General features: G+C 58.7%; 2 protein-coding genes across 5 annotated transcripts; both read right to left on the minus strand.

Moving 5' to 3' along the window:
• Positions 1 to 6164: 6164 nt before the first annotated feature.
• Positions 6165 to 8626, minus strand: MIOX (myo-inositol oxygenase). 4 transcript variants are annotated; one of them, XM_057508412.1, is made up of 10 exons: positions 8500 to 8626; positions 7951 to 8031; positions 7680 to 7760; positions 7386 to 7548; positions 7233 to 7324; positions 7038 to 7102; positions 6900 to 6967; positions 6767 to 6816; positions 6576 to 6688; positions 6165 to 6481 (listed from the first exon to the last, which is right to left on the minus strand). In XM_057508412.1, the coding sequence occupies exons 1-10, from the start codon at positions 8512 to 8514 to the stop codon at positions 6373 to 6375; spliced, it is 837 nt and encodes a 278-aa protein (XP_057364395.1). In that variant the 5' UTR covers positions 8515 to 8626; the 3' UTR covers positions 6165 to 6372. The 4 variants fall into 4 exon arrangements, with proteins under 4 accessions (XP_057364395.1, XP_057364396.1, XP_036762663.1 ...); XM_057508413.1 differs by having other exon boundaries at positions 6201 to 6481; positions 7233 to 7300; positions 8500 to 8625; XM_036906768.2 differs by having other exon boundaries at positions 6201 to 6481; positions 7038 to 7147; positions 7233 to 7300; positions 8500 to 8625.
• Positions 8627 to 8851: 225 nt separating this feature from the next.
• ADM2 (adrenomedullin 2) lies at positions 8852 to 14267 on the minus strand. The gene is made up of 2 exons (XM_036906764.2): positions 12491 to 14267; positions 8852 to 11787 (listed from the first exon to the last, which is right to left on the minus strand). The coding sequence occupies exons 1-2, from the start codon at positions 12601 to 12603 to the stop codon at positions 11484 to 11486; spliced, it is 417 nt and encodes a 138-aa protein (XP_036762659.2). The 5' UTR covers positions 12604 to 14267; the 3' UTR covers positions 8852 to 11483.
• Between the last annotated feature and the right edge of the window lie 19 nt (positions 14268 to 14286).

Here is a 14286-nt window from a genome sequence, read left to right on the forward strand (position 1 = left end):
AGAGATCGCCGGGAAGGCGGAAGGGCCCCGGCTCACAATTCCAGCCCCTCGTGGCTGTGACCTGGAGGGCCCTCCACTCTAGCCGGCTGCCAGAACCATCGCAGCTGAAGGGACAAAGCTAAGGGCTCCTCTGGACGCCGCAGGTTGCCCTCTACATTTTCTTGTAGATACAGGAGCCCCCGACTCTCTGCTAAACTCTTTCCTTAGATCTCTCATCCATATAATGGAGGTAAATGGGATCCCTAAGGTCAGGAGGAGGTTCACCTCTCATGCTGCCCATGGGAACAAATTTTATTTTCTCAAGACTTTTTGGTAATGCCAGAGTGCCCTATACCCCACCTTAGAAACATCCATCAGTTCTGTCCTCAAGTCTAGCCCAATATAATTTCTTTAGGACACTTCAACAAGCTGGAAGGGTCTTTAGGCCCAAGGTGCTACCTGGGACAGATAAATACTGTCAGTCGGTTCTCTACCAACCAGAAAATCAGGTATTCATTGAAACCTGGACAGATAGATGCCCAGGACCCCAGCTGACCCCAGGTGGGAGGGCCCTCTGACTGTGCCGCTCTCCGCCCCCACCGCCAGTTAGGTGCCTGGGATGCCCGGCTGAATCCGTCACTCTCGAGTCAAGCCCTGTGCCTCTGGGATTAAACCCACAGAGAAAGCTCCACAGCCACCCTCCAGGGGCTGCAAGCCTGTGGAAGATCTGAACACCTCTTCAAGAAAGCAGATACGCGATGTCCTCCAAACCTTGGGGAATCTCAACATCAGTGGGTTCCTTATCTGGGCCTTTGCTGGGGGCTAAAATTAAAAAGAGAAAACCATCTTTTTTTTTTTGAAAGAGTCTTGTATGGTCAAAAGTAAAGAAAAAAAGAAAGTAAGATTTTGTTTTAAAATAGAATGATTAGCTAAAAGAGAGAAACTTAGAAAAACTAAAGGAGTAAGCAAGTTGCTGGAAAGGGTCTGCAGGTGGGTGAAAGTTCTGTGAAGGATGAGTTTTATAAAGATGGTGTCTCTCCTCAGCCTCACTTCCCGTCTGCAGCTCGAGTGACCGCCTCCATCGACCACCCGCTCTCTCCCTCCATTGGGGTGGCCCAGTGCTTTTCCATGTACCTTAAAATTTTTTTTGATTTTTTATTAAGGTATTATTGATATACACTCTTATGAAGGTTTCACATGAAAAAACAATGTGGTTACTACATTCACCCATATTATCAAGTCCCCCCGATACCCCAGTGCAGTCACTGTCCATCAGCGCAGCAAGATGCCACAGATCCACTATGTGCCTTCTCTGTGCTATACTGTTCTCCCCGTGACCCCCCACACCGTGTGTACTAAACATAACACCCCTCCATCCCCTTCTCCCTCCCTCCCCACCCGCCCTCCCACACCCCTCCCCTTTGGTGACCACCAGTTCCTTCTGGGAGTCCCTGAGTCTGCTGCTGTAAAAAATATTTCTTAATAAGGTGCCTTTCCAGCATGCTAGGGCTATATTTCCTCTGCAGAAAAAAATGTCTACCTTTGCCTCCCTACACATTGGGCAGACATCTGCACCCTGGCTGTGTGAGTCCAAAGACTGACACAGCCCCTCCTGAAACCCAGTTCCCTTACCCACACATGCCTTGTCACCCTAGCCTTTACTTACACCTTGGTGACATCCCAGCCCTCTCCCTCCATTGTGCTGGGAGTTCTAGAGGCATAGCTGCTCGCATTACAGGTATAGTCACTGCTTCCCAGACGCGTCCCAATCTTCACTTGATACCTGTGGACAAGTGGCTGAGCTTAATACCCGGATGGAGCCTCTTTAGGCTACTTATAAGACCAGCTCAATTCCTTGGCAAGAATTGTCTTCCAAGCCAAAGGGGTCCAGAGTCCCAGGGTCCTGAGTCCTTGAGGAGGGAATGTTAGGGCAGGCCACCCAGTGTCGGCCCGGAGGCCGCCCTGTCTCCCTCAGCCCAACGCCTTTTACGGTGCAGCACAAACTGATAAGCAAAGGGTAGGGGTCACTGGGACCTCTCGACTTTCGAGCTTGTGCCCTTAAGGAAGACCTTGTCACTGCTGACCCTGAGGCTGTCCTGACATCGCTAGCACATCTCTCACTTTATGGTTTTGGCCTCACCGTGAGCTCCTCTTAGCGACTCACGGAGAAGACAACACAGAGCAAAGATGCTGAAGGGAGGAAACAAGCTGATCGGACAGTGGCATGATGACGGCAGCTGGGAGCTAGGAAACCAAATAAGCCCCATAAGAGACACGACTTGGGATCTGGCGGGCTGCTACCCACCCTGGGGTCAGCCGCCCCTCTGTGCCCTCCTTTCACTTTGCTAAATAGAAGCTCTGCAGCCTTCGGGCTCTGCAGCCTCCGAACAGGGAAGGCCACAACCCACAACCTACCGCCCAGAGCAGAAATATACGAGGACAGTCTGGCCTCACACAGATTTGCAGTTGGAAAAGGCAGTATTTTAGAAGCCTTTTTGGACCATGTGGACGTTCTCTGATACCACATCAAAACTCAGTAGTCATTTCTTAGGGGCTCACTGCAACTCGGAATCTGGAGTGGTGCTCGGTGAGCTTTCCATCGTTGGGGACAAGAAAACACATTGGTGTATCTTGCACTCTGGAGGGACGTTTGTATTCGTGCATGATTTTGGAGCATTGTATATTGGTGATTTAGAAAACATCAGTCCGTTGGGTCACACAGCCTCTTCCAAATGTAAACATGTCCCATTGTACAACCTGAAAACATCACATTCATCAATACCATGGCCCAGAAAAGCCTTCGGGTGTGAAGAAGCTGTCACGTTTCCAAGGCTGTACACAGGTCTTTGCAGATCCTGATTTTTGCTTGAAAGCTAATTTTCGTCTTTGGCAGGGAAAGCTGTTGCTGTTTTCCTGGGACAGGCCCACTCTGTTCATTTTTAAGAGATGCCTGCAGATACTTGGGACTGAATAACTGCGGCTTGTCCATCCGTCCTTCTTCCCAGAGACACTGAGGGTGGGGCTCTCAGCTCAGCCCCACGAGGGCCCCTCCGGGAGGTGAGCGTCCCCCTCCGGGCTGGGCAGGGGCGTCACTGTGTCCTTCCTGCTCTGTCACACACAAGGTTAAAAGGAGCTGTATTCAAGAACGAAGATTTCATAATATTAGTAACTTTCACTCTTCATCAAAGAGTGTCCTCACGTGAAACCGACCCCTTTGCGGCGAGTGCGAGGCATCAAGGACACCGTTCTGCTAGCAGTTGGGGCCGCCGGCTTCTCTGAGGGGCTGCAGCTCTGCCTGCCATACAGGTCTGCACGCCATCCTCGCGACCACCAGCTCAGCGAGAAAGGCGCACTGGCATCTCGGTGCGGTGTGAAAGCAGCGTGGACCTTACAGACAATGACGGGCCCCGGGCTGGGGTCAGAGCGGCCCAGCCCCTTCCCGGCTTCAGTGCACGCCTGGGGCCTGCAGTCTAGGGGCTGGGGCTTGTCGTGTTTTCTTAGGCCACGTGTGCCCTTAGAAGTGGCCCCTTCCTCATTGTCTCCACAGCCTTCAACCAGCTCTTCCACCCAGAGGAGCCGAGACCTTGGGCCGGCTGAGCACTGCTGAGAATGATTCCATGAGCTGGGGCACAAAGACACTGAAATCTGTTCGTTCTTGATACAAATCAGCTGCTCTGCGCCTGCCAAAGGCAGCCAGATTGCCAATACCAGCAGCTGTTCCCAAATTCCAGTCCCAAACAGGCCAGATTGAGATTCTAGATTCCTTAAGACCCTGTTGCCTGCTGCCCACTTTCTCAGAGGAAACCGGCTCGTTTAAAGAGAAATTTGACTGACTAGAGAGGGCGGTTGGGTGCCCTGAGCCCCAGGCCGGGCCCCAGAAGTAGGTGGGAAGCAGGGGCTGCTGCCAGAGTCACGGGAGTACTGGAGGGGCCAGGAGGCACAGGGTCAGGGAGGTAGCACAGCAGAGCAGGCTGCAGGGGGAGCCAAGCCCCCCCTCCTCTGGGGAGCCCTCAGCTCGGCTACCCCGAAGCCTAGAGCCCCTGGGAGGCCTGGCAGTCCCCTGGGTGGACAGGAATACAGGGTCTGCTCCCCTCCCAGCCCGGGTCCTTTCTGGAAGGGCAAACAGATTCTGGCTGGGACAGGGGCAAAGGCAGGCACACGTGCTTCGCCCTGTGGGGGATCCCAGGGTGGCATTGGGATGGTGACTTCGGACACCGAGGGCTGCCCACCCGACAGCCCCCCTCCCCAGTCCTGGGATCATGCCTCTTTTCCCCACACCAGTCTCCTCTGAGGAGGCAGAGAGGCCGTCCACCCTGTGGCATGCCCCTCACGGCCGTGCCCAGGACCCCTCCACTTGGCCTCACCGTTGCCCCTGCTCCCCACGGGCGGCTCCAGGGAGGGACCCCAGCGGCACTGCTCCAGCCTGTGAGCAGGTGGTGCAGGAGGAGGCCGCCCGAGCTTGGGGGGCTGCCTGGGGACGGTGTGAGGGGGCCCAGGTCAGGTACGAGTTTTCTGGGTGCAAGGAACAAGGGAACAGGAAGAGCCTGAGCAGAGTCTCCAAAACACACCCAAGCCTGTCCCTTCCTGAGGCCAGCACACAGCAGGGGCTGGGGTGCCCAGGGAGGGCCCAGAGGCATGTGGGCCAGACGGTGGGACTGGGCCGTGCAGCAGCCTGAGCAGCGGGGAGGAGGGCAATGGGCAGTGCCAAGTCTGGTGGCCACAACCAGGGGCTGGTGGACGTTCAAGAGGTGCCCCCACCCTCAGCCCCCTGCAAGGGGGTTTGAAATACCTTTTCCCATTCAGAGAAAGCAGGGCCTCAGGAGCAATGGCCAGTTGCAGGTCTGGGGCCGTCTCTGTGGTAAGCTGAAATATGGGTCCCCAAAAGCTTTCCATATTTTGTGAATGTGACCTTATTTGGGAAAAGCATCTTGCAGATATGACTGAGTTTCCTGAGATGAGGAGCTCATCCTGGATTATCTGTGTGGGCCCTAAAGGCCATCACAACATCTTTATTAGAGGTGGAGGGGTGTAGACAGGGTGCAGAGATGCTGGCGGGCATGTGCAGCCGGGAGAGACAGGAAGGGGCCCCGGCAGGGCTCACCCTGCCCACACCTGGATCCCAGATGCTCTGACTCCCAGAACTTGGGAGAATACACTTCTATTGTCTCAAGCCCCCCAGTTTGTGGTAATGTTACTGCTGACACAGGAAATTAGCAGCCTGGGTGTCTTGTCACCCCAGGGGGCGGGACATCCAGCACAGACCTGTGGCCATGCCAGAGGGACCCAGGAGCCCATCCGGAAGCCCCACACACCAGCTGGGGATGCAATGGCTGAGCACTGCTGAGAATAATTCAATGAGCTGGAGCACAAAGACACTGAAATCTGTTTGTTCTTAATACAAATGCAGGTAAGTCGATCACCTTTGAAGGGTGCTAGGGAAACAACCCTTGCAAATGGTAAATTAGGAGAAAACCTGGGGTTTTACTTGCCTTTCCTAATCAAACAGCGCCCAGAGAGGCTAGGAGGCAGCTTCTCTCCAGCAGGGCCCTCAGGGAACCTGAGGGAGGAGGGGCGGGCAGAGCCCTGTGCTCCAGCAGGTCAGGGATGTTCCAGCAACACAGGACAGCCTCTGCCTCCTGAGGAACAGGCGCCACCTCTAACATGCTCTCGCCCCCAAGAAGCCAAACCCAAATCTGACTAAGTCTCTAAATTCACTTGCCAATTAGCAGGAAGTACCAAGGAAAATATTAACAGAGACCATCGGGATGCCATCAGCAGATTCCCACAGAAACGAATTCTGGGACAAAAGAACCATTTTCTTCCAATAAATAAACCACTAGAGGCAGAGAGGGAGTCGGCGCTCACCTGGAGCTGCAAAGGTCCACACTTGGGGATGAAACCCCAGGGAAGGGAGGCGACTGGCCAAGCCAAGACGGGGCAGCACCTCAGGAGGGCCCTGGGCATCTACTGGTGTGCCGCCTCCTCAGCCCCTGGCCCGTTGGTCACAGGCAACTTTCTGCTCTGGGTTCCTCCAGCTGTCAGGGGTTTGGCTCAGTTTGGCTTTTTAAGGCACCTGAATCCGGAGAACCTGGTGATCGTGGGCGTGTAGGGCAACCCCGGGGTCTGACACTGGATCTGGGGGATGAGAAGATGTTCATGGCAGGAGGCGCAGCGAGACACCCATGTCCGAGAGGCCACAGCCCCATGAGGGTCAGACTCAGGCTGCTTCAAGGCCTTTATTGTCACTGGGCAGAGAGGCCGCCAGAGCGGCCAGTGCTGGCCGTAAGAGGGCTATGGGGTCTCCCAGCAAGGCTGGGGGACAAGTCATCACTGCACTGACAGGGCTGTCACCCTGGGGCAGTGGGCCTGGCCTGGGCCAGGAGGGCAGGCTGGTCACCAGCTCAGGACACCAGGGCAGTACTTGTCGATGAGCCCCTGGTAGTAGGGCCGCAGCTTGTCCACGTCCGGCAGGTCGGGGCACTTGGTGTAGAGGTCAAACTTGCTGCAGCAGGGGAGGGGCAGTGCCTTGTGAAGGAGCTCAGGACTCCAGTCCTTCCTCCTTGCCCTGCCACCCCACCCCCAAGGCAGGGCCCTACTTGAACTCCTGCACCCAGGGCAGGATGGCCAGGTCCTGCTCGCTGCAGAGCTGCATGTAGTCACCGCCCGTGTGCCATGGGTAGAAGGAGTGGAATCGGATCATGTAGAAGGCCTGTGGCAGGAGGAAGCCACACTGGCAGGCTGGGCAGAGCTGGGCAGGGCCCTCGGCCAGGCCCCTTCCCCCACCTACCTCTTGAGGGAGGGAGAACTTGTTGAACTTCATCACCTGGTACATGTACTCTGAGGGAGAGAGGGGTCACCATGTGGCACGGGGTGGGGCGGCCCCGCCGCAGTCCCTGTTGTCCCAGTCTAACTCGCCTCACCGTCATGGCCCCACGACATCAGGACGTTCTTGAGCCCGCAGTGTGGCTGATACATGCCGAGCTCTGTGCTGCAGGGAGAGGCAGAAGGTGAGGGGGCCAGGAGCACCGGGCGGGGGGGTAGCCACGGGGGAGGGGCACCTGTATCGAGGATCCTGGAGGTCAGGGTTGTCCTGGAAGGTGGAGTCACAGAAAACCACGGAGGCCTGGGGACGGCAGCCGACCGGAAAGGTGTCTCCAACGACTGCCCACTGGGGAGGGACCGGGGGCCATAGGTGGGTGTGACTGGCCTGCCCCGACCCCATCTTGCTGACCCCCCTCCACCTCTGTACTTACCTGGGGCTCCCCTGCCAGAGCCAGGACCTTCCCCAGGTCATGCAGGAGCCCCACAAGGTGGAACCAGTCTGGGAAAGAGAGAGCAGGGCAGACTATGGGGGGCGCAGGGACTAGGGCCCCCACCGCACCCCAGGGCAGGCTGGAGGGGCGCACCCTTGTCAGGGTGGGCTTTCCGGATGCCCTCTGCAGTCTGGAAGGCATGGAAAGAGTTGGGGAAGTCCACATCTGGGTCCGACTCATCCACCAGCCCATTCAGCATGTCCACAGCTTCTAGGACAGTCATTTTCTTGTAGGAGAAGCCCCCAAACTGGGCATGCTGGGCCAGGAGGGGAGAGATCATCATGGGCACAGGTTGGCAAGGCCCAGTGCCTCTCCATCCACCTGGTGCTGGGGTGGGGGAGGGTGGCCCCCACCCTCAGAGCTGCGGTAAAGGAGTCGGTCAGGTACCTTCTTCCTGACGAAGTCCACAGTCTGCCAAGTGTGCATGAGCTTGTAGGTGGTGAAGACACGGTCCAGGAGAGGGCCAGACTGCAAGCCGTAGGGTCAGCCGGGCGGCTGCACAGCCAGGGGCCCGCCACCTCCCGTCTCCCAAGCCTGGCCCCACTGGTTTGCATGTGGGTTTCCCCAAGGGTGCCCCCCAACATGTGCCAAGGGCTCTGCTGCCTCTCCAGGAAGGGTGGGGCTGGGGGCAGCACAGGGCGGGGGTCAGGGTCCTCACAGTGTAGTCACGGAAGCTGCCCTTCTCTTTGGCTCTCTCTGGGTCCACATCAGGCCGGTAGACCAGAGAAGGGTCTGGGCCCTGGTTGGGAGGGGATTGGAGCCATTTCAGCATGATGCCATCTCCATGAGAAAGCGAGGACACCCCGTGGGGCATCGGACTCAAGAGACGGGCCAGCAGCCCAGTGTGGGCACCCCCAGGCACAGCCCTCCCAGCACAGATGTCTGGCCCCTGCACCAGCGTTGCCTGTGGCCTAGTCTGGTCACCTGCTTCCAGAGAAACATGCAGGTACAGGGACGCCACGTGGGAGTGCACAGCACCCTCACCCCCAGCTCCTTTTCAGGACTTGGGAGTCTGTGGGTGGGGGTGCTGTTGACCCTTACCCCAGCTAAACCACAACAGGAAGGAGGGAGCCCTTTGACCGGGTGAGCAGACAGGCAGGAACCTGCTGGGAGAGAGCAGGGGGCTGCCCCTACTTTCCATGAGGGCTAGCTGGCCACTGGGTGAGCGATCAGCAGGGCCACTTGTGCACTGGGTCTGGGTACTCACCACAATCACCTCCATCCTGAGACCGTGCAGAGCCGGCAAGTGGGCAGGTCCTCAGGCCTGTGTACCCCTATATATGCCCACAGGTTACATAAGTGACCCGGCGCCACCCAGCCCCTTAGCCTTGGCCCTCGGTAATGAGTGACCATCCACCATCCTCCCAGCCTCAGCAGGTTAATGTGTCAGCCCAGGAAGGGCCCCCAGCCCCCTTTGCCCTGACTTCAGCCTACCTGAGCAGCTGACCCTCCAGGACTCAGGAGGTGGAAGCCGCTCGCTAGCAGTCAGGTCTGCTCTGCCCCAGAGCCCCTCGAGCATTAAACAACCACCGTAGGCCCCTCCCAACAGGTGGTGCAGACCCCAGGGCCCATCCCAATATCCTCAGGCACCTGGGATTCTGCTGGGGGGTGGGGAGGTAGGGGTAGAGGGTGGGGTGGGCTTATTGAAGAAATAGGTGCTCAGACATTTGCTAAAATAGGAAGACTTTATTCAAAACCGTTGCAATAGGGGAAAGAGACTGGGCTCCACTCTGAATACAGCGAAGGCAGCTGCAATGATCCCCAAAGAGCAGAGTCACCGGTGTGTGGGAAACTGCTACGAGGAGACATGGAGGGTCCAGAATTCTTGCTGAACAGACTTGACAGGATTCTTACTGAAGGCAGGTGGGAGGGTCAGATCTTAAGGGTGGGGACAGGACTTGATCAGCTCTCAAGGGTGGGAATGAGGAGTTGACCAGATTTCAAGGGTGGAGATGAGGGTCTGATCAGATCTCAAGAGTGGGGATTCCTGCTGATACTGGGGAGGACTGTGCACAGGGCTAAGGAGAGACTGACTGAAGTCTGGCCAAGGGGCTCTGGGGGTGAGGGGCTCCATCTCACTAGGGCAGAGGTGAACCCAGCAGCCAAGGACCTAACTGCCAGACATCCTGCTGGGAGCCTACATTCTTCAAGGGGGAGGCAGACAGAAAGCAAACGAGTCACTGTCCACTGTCTCATATTGGAAAGAGGCCAGCGTTCTGCAGAAAGATAGGTGCTGAGTGTGCTCAGGGTAGAGTCTGGGAGCGGGAAGGGGGCAGTGGGCCAAGTGGGAGGTATTGGGGACACACCTCTAGGGCGCACAAGGCAGAACACTTACTCGCCCTCGCTGTGCGGCCAGGAGCCTATTGGGGGGCTGCTCCTGCCGTGCCCCCCTGCCCTTGCTGAGAATAAACTGAGGGGCGCTGGGATCCCCCATTTAAAACAGCAAAGTGCAGTCTTCAGGGCTCCAGCCCAGGCACCCTGCCTTAGGGCTCCCTCTCTTCTGCCCCCTCCCACCTGGACGGCTGGGTCTCAGGGCCCTGCTCAGTCCCTCCTGTCTTCCCTACCTGCTCAGCAAGCAGTTGCTGGAGGGATGGAGAGGGGGCTTCAGGGAGGAGGCTGGAGCCATTACCCTAAAAGCAGGTGGTGGCTTGGACTACAGTAGGGTTGGGAAGGGGTGAAGGAGAGGTTTTGGTGGGAGCAGGAGTGTGTGTGCATCAGGTAGCCCCCTCACCCCAGGACTGGGAGCTGAGCTCCCAGCTCCCTGCCTGGCCCTCCCTGCCTGCCTCTGCTGACACCCTTCAGTGACCACAGGCCCGCACTCTGGCGCTGGTTCCAGCCTCTCAGCTGCTTTTGGGCACCTCTCCCAGCCTTGCCCACCCATCCTGTGGCATGGAGGCTGTGGCGTTTCTGCAGCTCCCTCTGGGACTGCTGCCGTCCTCAGATCTCCACTTCCTGCAGGCAGCCTTCCAGGCCTGCCCTGCCCTGCTCTTCACGACACTGACTGCCCTGCATTGCGGTTCCAGGGCAGGGACCAGCCTGAACTGTTCCCACAGGGCCTCGTGGAGGGAATGTCCCTGAGCTGGAAGGGCAAGCACAAAGGTGGGAGCCAGATGGGTGCTTCCAGGACCCTCGCATACTTGGGAGTCTGCTGGCAGGCTGCTTGTGACCCAAGCCCAGGCTCTGGGTGGCTGGTGCAGTGACTGTGGGCACATCCCTGACCTGTGTGCTGGGTCAATGACAGCGCCCCTCACTAGCTGCCAGAGAGGATGGCACAGACAAGCACTGACGAGTTAAGTGCTACAGGAGGGTTCGCTGAATAACAGAAACCACCTTTCTGAGCCCTGGGTCAGGCTCGTGTGGCCTGGCATCCATTCGGCGGGACTGCGTAAAGACCCAGCTGGGGCAGACGCCCAGTGAGCCCCATGCAGCTGGCTGCAGACCCGGCTCTCCTGGCCGTTCTAGCCCTCTTGAGAGAGCCTGCTCACACCCGCTGCCCAAGCACTTCCCTCCGCTGAGCCCCCACTACGCAGGGCAAGGTTGAGGGACCCTGTGGTTGCTTGTGGAACCCCCACATCCCCATACTCCTTGAGGGAGCCATGTAGGTATCGACACAGCCTGTCTCTCACCCCAGCCCCAGACCACAGTGGGCCAGCTGCCTGCTTCTCCCAGCTGCCCTCCCAGTCTCAAGGGCACGGGGTAGGGAAGATGGGGGACCTGGGGCAGGCCAAGCCAGGCTCTGATCTAACCATGTCAGGACCAGCAGGAAAGGGGCCACTCTGGGCCGACTTGGTCCCGTTCCTGTGTCCTAGAGGTGTCCCCCTGGGTGTCGAGCTTCTGCTCCATGTGCTTGGACAGACCCCTTCCCTCTGAAGCACTGTTGGGCATCCGGGGCTGCCAGCCACTCCTGCTTAGCACCTGTCCCCTGAGCTTGCACATTCCTGGGTATATGAATTCTGCCTGCACATATGCCTGGAGGTGCATGAATTTATACGTCCAAAGCAGTCCAAGGTTGGCTGCGGGACCTGGTGGGTGTGGAAAGTGAGGGGTTTCTCCTCAGAGGCCTGCACCACTACTGCAGTCACTTCTTTGCCAGGAGCTCTGGGGGCTGGGCAGGCTGGAGGCCCAGCTACAGATCTGGGACTGGGGTGCAGCCTCTCTGCTGGGACAGACAGAGGCAGGGCCTGCCCCACCTCAGCCGTAGCTGTGGGGGCTGCTGGGGTCCACAGGGGCCGAGTCTCGCGGGCCGGCCGACCCAACGAGCTGCCACAGGCGGTGGCTGAGGTTCTGCACCTGGCAGGTGCCCAGCATGCAGCCCACCCGCAGAAGCTGGGCTCGGGGCCTGTGGGAGCCCGAGCGTTGGTTGGGGCCATCCCGGAGAGGCCGACCCAACACGGGGGATAGCCTGGTGCTCCTCCGTGGCTGGAGGGCCTGGCGTAGCTTCCAGACCACAGGCGGGGGCTGCAGGCCACTGGAAGAGGTCTGAGCTGAGGACTCCCTGCAGAGGGAGATGGAGGATGTGAACCCGATGGCCCAGCCTATCAGGAACCTTAAACCCACTCACTTTCCCCTCCACACAGGCCTGGGGTCACTGCCAGGGGGAGCCCACAGCTTCCCCAACAGCCTAGAGCACTACCAGCGGAGCCCATGGCCCTCACACCATTACCCAGCAGGCCAGGGGGGCCTGCAGCCTGGCCCCACCCCTCACCCAGACTGCAGCACTGCCAGGGGAAGCCCACAGCCCCTTGAGCTCAGCAACTGGGTCCTGGCCCTCAGCCAGATGAGTATCCCGTCACATGCCCATTCACCTTCACTCTCTGGGCAAAGGGTACCCCTGGCCTCTGTGGGATACCGTGCTCAGTCTTCCCCCCTCAGCCCTTTCCTTAGGGTGGTGGGTAGGGGAATGGGGAGGCCTGGGGATCCCTCCTACTGACCTCCCCTGTTGAGGGGGCTGCTCTGCCAATGAGGGGGAAGAGGAGTGCCTTAGGAAGGGAGGCAAAGAGAGGCCTCTTGCCCTGCTCAGGGTTGCTGAAGGCATTGGGGGTCCCCCTTGATTTAGGGGGTGAGCCTTAGTAGCAGATGGGGGGCTTCCCTAACAGCAGAAGGTGGGGACAAAAGCAGGAGGGACTGAGGGAAACTCCCAGGCATCCTGATTTCCTGCCTGGTGATGCAGGGTTTGGGAAGATCCAAGCCCCACTCACCTGGGTCGGGCGGGCTGCCGGCTCCCCAGGCAGCGGGACAGCGTGCCTGGAAGCTGCAGGTAGAGGAGGCTGATGCAACCGAGGGTGAGGGTGGCAGTCAGGAGTTGGGCCATGTGGGCGGGGCTGGAGGGGGCAGCCAGCCAGGCAGGTGTGAGGGCCCTACCCTTGAGCCACCCCTTCAGCCTTCACCTCTGGGGGGCCCTCGGTGCGAGGTGTGGGCGAGGGAACAGGCAGGCTGGTCCTGTGTCCTTTGGTGAGAGGGTCTCAGGTGCCAAGTGGTAGGCGAGTCTGAGGTCTTGGCAGAGCCAGGCTGGCCTGTGTCCCAGCTGTGCCCGGGATCCCCTGGGTCAGTATCATCCGGGTCTTGCTTGGGACGGTGGCGCCGGCTTCTCCAGAGCTAAATAGCCTTTCCAGGAGGGGGCGGAGCCAGAAGCAATGGCTGGCCCTCCTCCCCAGTCCTGCCCTCCGCTGGGTAGCACTGGGCATGTAGGGCAGGGGCGCCTGACAGAGTCAGCCCACTGGGACGTGCTCTGTGACTAATCAGAGCCCTGGGGGCTACCAGCCTTGCCTTCTGTCCCTTCTGGTGGGACACGTTGTCCCTGAACCTGGTGGGAGCCAAACCTTCTAGGCTGAAGGAGTGGGTGCTGCAGGGTTAAATCAGCCAGACGGGGTCCCAACCCACCTCTAGGGCCAGGTGCCTCACCCACCCACGTCTGCCCCAGGAGTGCAGGAGGTGAGAGCTCAGGGTCTGGCAGGAGGGGTGCCGTGGGGACAGAGTGGGCAGTGTAGAGGGAAGCCGAGCAGGGCTGAGAGGCAGACAAGGATGGTGGGCTCTTGTTTGCTGATGCAGGGAGCCGCTGGGGAGAGAGGGGAGGAACTAGCTGCAGGGATGCAGAGGGAACCAGCGCCTCAGCCCTGCTGGGGGCCTGGGTCTGAAGAGGGCAGGCCTGGGGCAGTTTGGGGAGTTTCACAGTTTGCAAGGCTTTGGCAGGTGAAGGGTGTGGTGAGCATCGTCGGAAGTGGGTGCAGAAAGGGGACAGAACTCTGTGTGCTGGCTCTGAAGGAAAACAAGGGAAGGGGAGCCAGCAGGGGACCCCAGAGACTGACCTGATTCTGCAGCTGCTCCTCCTCCCCGCTCATTCCCCAAGTCTGTCTCCCATGCTGCTGCCAGAACCATCTTTCCAAAACGTAAATGTGACAATACTCACCAATAAAGAGAAAATAAATAAAGATTTTCCATCCCCATGAGAGTCTAACCTGGGACAGGTGGAGCTAAGCCTCCGTGCGGTCTGTGGCCAGGGAAGGCAGCTGACCGGCTCCTTTCTCTCAGGGCACTTGCTGCCCTCCTGAGACTGTGGTGCCACGGCCCCAGAAGCCCGTGGGTGGGATGCGCTCCGGCCCGCACGCCTCAGACTGGCTGCTTGTCCTGCCCCTGCCGCTCCGGGATGGATCGGAGGCCCCTGTGTGACCCCACACGTTCTTGCACAGCCTGTCTCACGGCACTTGTCTATGACGGTCCTCATGCCTCTGAGGGGAACCCAAGGGTGCCCTTCGTGTATTCTCAGTCGGAGAAGCTGCTTCTGGGGAGTGACGTGGGCTGGCTCACCTACGGAAATGCCCCAAACAAGTGGGTGGTGCTGGCGACATTGGAGGAATGCTTTAGAGAAATTCATGCAGGCCAAGAAAAGCTAGAATGACGCTTGGCTGGTTTGCCTGAGTGTTTTAGGGTGGGAGAGATCTAGTTTAATCCTGACAAGAATCCATTGAGAGGGAAAGACTGAGGGTACGGGGCATGG

Source organism: Manis pentadactyla, chromosome 10 (genome assembly GCF_030020395.1).
Source record: "Manis pentadactyla isolate mManPen7 chromosome 10, mManPen7.hap1, whole genome shotgun sequence".
NCBI classification, from domain to species: domain Eukaryota; kingdom Metazoa; phylum Chordata; class Mammalia; order Pholidota; family Manidae; genus Manis; species Manis pentadactyla.

Coding starts and splice junctions, on each gene's coding strand:
- MIOX (XM_036906765.2), bottom strand. Junction 7,148..7,232: donor CTCTGGCAGGGGAGCCCCAG/GTAAGTACAGAG, acceptor GTCCCTCCCCAG/TGGGCAGTCGTTGGAGACAC. Junction 6,689..6,766: donor AGTTCTCCCTCCCTCAAGAG/GTAGGTGGGGGA, acceptor CTCCTGCCACAG/GCCTTCTACATGATCCGATT.
- ADM2 (XM_036906764.2), bottom strand. CDS start 12,603: ATGGCCCAACTCCTGACTGCCACCCTCACCCTCGGTTGCATCAGCCTC. Junction 11,788..12,490: donor CGGCAGCCCGCCCGACCCAG/GTGAGTGGGGCT, acceptor CTCCCTCTGCAG/GGAGTCCTCAGCTCAGACCT.